Source organism: Penaeus japonicus, unplaced genomic scaffold (assembly GCF_977035675.1).
Source record: "Penaeus japonicus unplaced genomic scaffold, GWHDUDI00000001_assembly GWHDUDI00000005, whole genome shotgun sequence".
In the NCBI taxonomy this organism is placed as follows: Eukaryota; Metazoa; Arthropoda; class Malacostraca; order Decapoda; family Penaeidae; genus Penaeus; species Penaeus japonicus.
In genome coordinates, this window is record NW_028234407.1 from 15,253,534 (window position 1) to 15,256,033 (window position 2,500).

The window sequence follows — 2,500 nt, forward strand, 5'->3', positions numbered from 1 at the left end:
TGCTTATCAGTCGATCACTGTTGCCTTTCTTCGAGAATCAAAGTTGTTTTTTCACATCTCCCAACATAAAAGATGTTTGTGCACAGTTTTATCTTTTCTCAGAGCAACACACAACGCCTTGTAAAAATACTGTTGCGTCGAGCGCGTTCTTCTCCGGTCTTATCAGCCCCTCGCCAGTCGCCGCCAGCTACGACTAAGACTAACATTATCACATTATCGTCGTCTCAAGAAAATACTAATGTCAACCTGTGTGGCAGAAACGACCATCATCTCCGCGTTGTTCGACGTCGGTGTCCTGCGCTTATCTCCCCCCTATCATCACCAGCAGCTCAACCATTACCATTATCTTCGACAGTGCTCCATCAGCCTCGGAGGCCAATTTCTTATCCATTGGCACTTCCATTTTCAAGGTACTCGTTAGGGCAACATTTATCGTCAGTTGAATTGTGGTGAGAAGCGTTTTGCCGTCATCATTTGCATGATCAAGTCATCAACATTGATGTTAACTTATTTGTATTATACGAGTAAAATATTTTTTTTCCTCCCAATCGTATATATTACTTCTTGTCACGGTTATCCTCCCTTTAACCACCGTAGACATAAGCACCATTCACAAGATCGTTACCATCATCCTAAATAGCAAACAGTATTACTCATAGGTGTCAATGACTGGTATATCACTCGCTTTAAAAGCTATCCCTTCACACGTGCGGATCTCATATAAACAATGCCTATCATCACACAACCACGTCTTCATCGCTTCTCGAGTTACTTTCCCTTCGTCTTCAGGAGATAATGAGCATCTCTATCTCCGGCGCTGCATAGCACCGTGTAACCTCACCTGTTCTGCACCCTTAATATGTGCTTCATCTCGGATATTGTCTTATAGTGGAGTGAGGTGGGGTTGGACCGCCTTCGAAGGGTATTTGAACTCTCCCTATTGTTCGCCCCCCCATCCCCACACGCTCACTTGGTCTTGCACCCCCCCCCCCCTTGCAGCTCCTCCCCTCCGTATGGCGCGGGAGGATGGGAAATAATCCGTCTTCCGGTCTGTCTCCACCCGTATACTGAATCCTTTTACTCCCCTGCATTCGCCTGTGCCGGGTGCGCCCCTCCCTAGCGAGCTGGCTGTGCGAACGAGTCCGACAATGCGTAAATCATAGCGCCTCGCGGATTTATTTTAGAGGAAGAATTTCACAAGAGTTCGTTCCGCGCCAAAGTTTCCCACACAATTCGAACTTGGCAACTGAGGCGCAGCGAGGGCACGACGGTGTCCCTCTCTGACCGGTCCGTGGTCCCCCATATGTCCTATATGTCTCCCGCTCAGCAGCACAATCGGACGCTGCTTTATGGTGACACTAAACACGTCTTGGCCGACAAATAATCGGTAGCACGGATTAAAACTGACTCGTATATCTGATCGAGCGTTAATGAAATGGTTCGACTCTCGGCATCTGAGGAGAGGTCAGGAGAGCGCAGGGTGCAGGTCGCTCGGACTGTCAGTTGGTTAACAGCCACGAGAGGGAACGCATCGCCGCTGCTCGTCCTTCTTCATCTCTCGCATCACGATCTGAAATTCGAGTTGCAGTGGTTGGTTGATCTATTGTGAATGAAAGATACTTTCAACGGGTGAATAAGTTTCCTCAGAACATAAATGAAATTGGACAGATAGCGTTATTTGAAACAGAACTGTCGTTATTGTAGTTATGGATAAAGGTACACGATTGTATAGTGAAGACAGAATGTCGTTCGATTCACCAAGATATTCTCATGTCACTATGAGACCTGCGCTTGATTCAGATCGTTCTGTCACCTTGTGTCAGTGAAGTGCATTCAGTTTTTCAATTAACTTCTTTCTTACTTCTCGCACGATGATTGGGAAACCGATACATTTCAACCGCACTAGAACGAATCATATTTCCGCTTAACCATGGAGAAAATTTGTTGTACAATGCAAAGGTGAAATAAACTCGCAACGAGTGGCACACACTGCGCTCAGCGACCATGAAATTCAAATTGGGGTTCTTAACCACACCCACTTACCGCGTGGACCCCCGCGCCCCCAGCCTCCTCCGCATGGACACGCCCCCGCTCACGCCGAAAAACGACCACGGAGCCAAACTCGCCAGCCACCTATGGAGTGAAACCGGGCCCGCGGCCGAGGCCAGCGCGCCCAAGTGTCTCCACAAAAATGACTCCGGGAAACTCGGGCTTTGGGTGAGCAGCAAGTGCGACGGCGCCGGCCGGATCTGGGCGAAGGACTTGCACAACGGAAAAAGCAACAGCTACGACCTGCGCAGCGCCGCCTCGCAGGGCACGAGCCGTCTTGGCGGAGGGACCCGCGACTCCACTACGTTAGTGAGCTATAAGCCTCTCCTTGAGTCCGATTATCTTCAGCAGGGATCAGGGGGGAAAGAGAGGGAAACTCCGCCCAGGATACGAGCCTTCAGTACGAGCTCGTCTTCATCAGCGAGCACAAATAGCAGTAGTATTAGTAACC

At 49.3% G+C, this 2,500-nt stretch overlaps 1 protein-coding gene across 1 annotated transcript in view; it reads left to right on the top strand.

Moving 5' to 3' along the window:
* The first annotated feature begins 1,376 nt into the window (after window positions 1-1,376).
* The window catches only part of LOC122265085 (uncharacterized), a 40,487-nt gene continuing 39,363 nt past the window's right edge, over window positions 1,377-2,500 (top strand). The window contains exon 1 of the mRNA XM_043034226.2: window positions 1,377-2,500. This exon is cut by the window's right edge and continues 480 nt beyond it. Within this exon, the coding sequence (XP_042890160.2) occupies window positions 2,005-2,500 (496 nt within the window). The 5' untranslated portion in view covers window positions 1,377-2,004.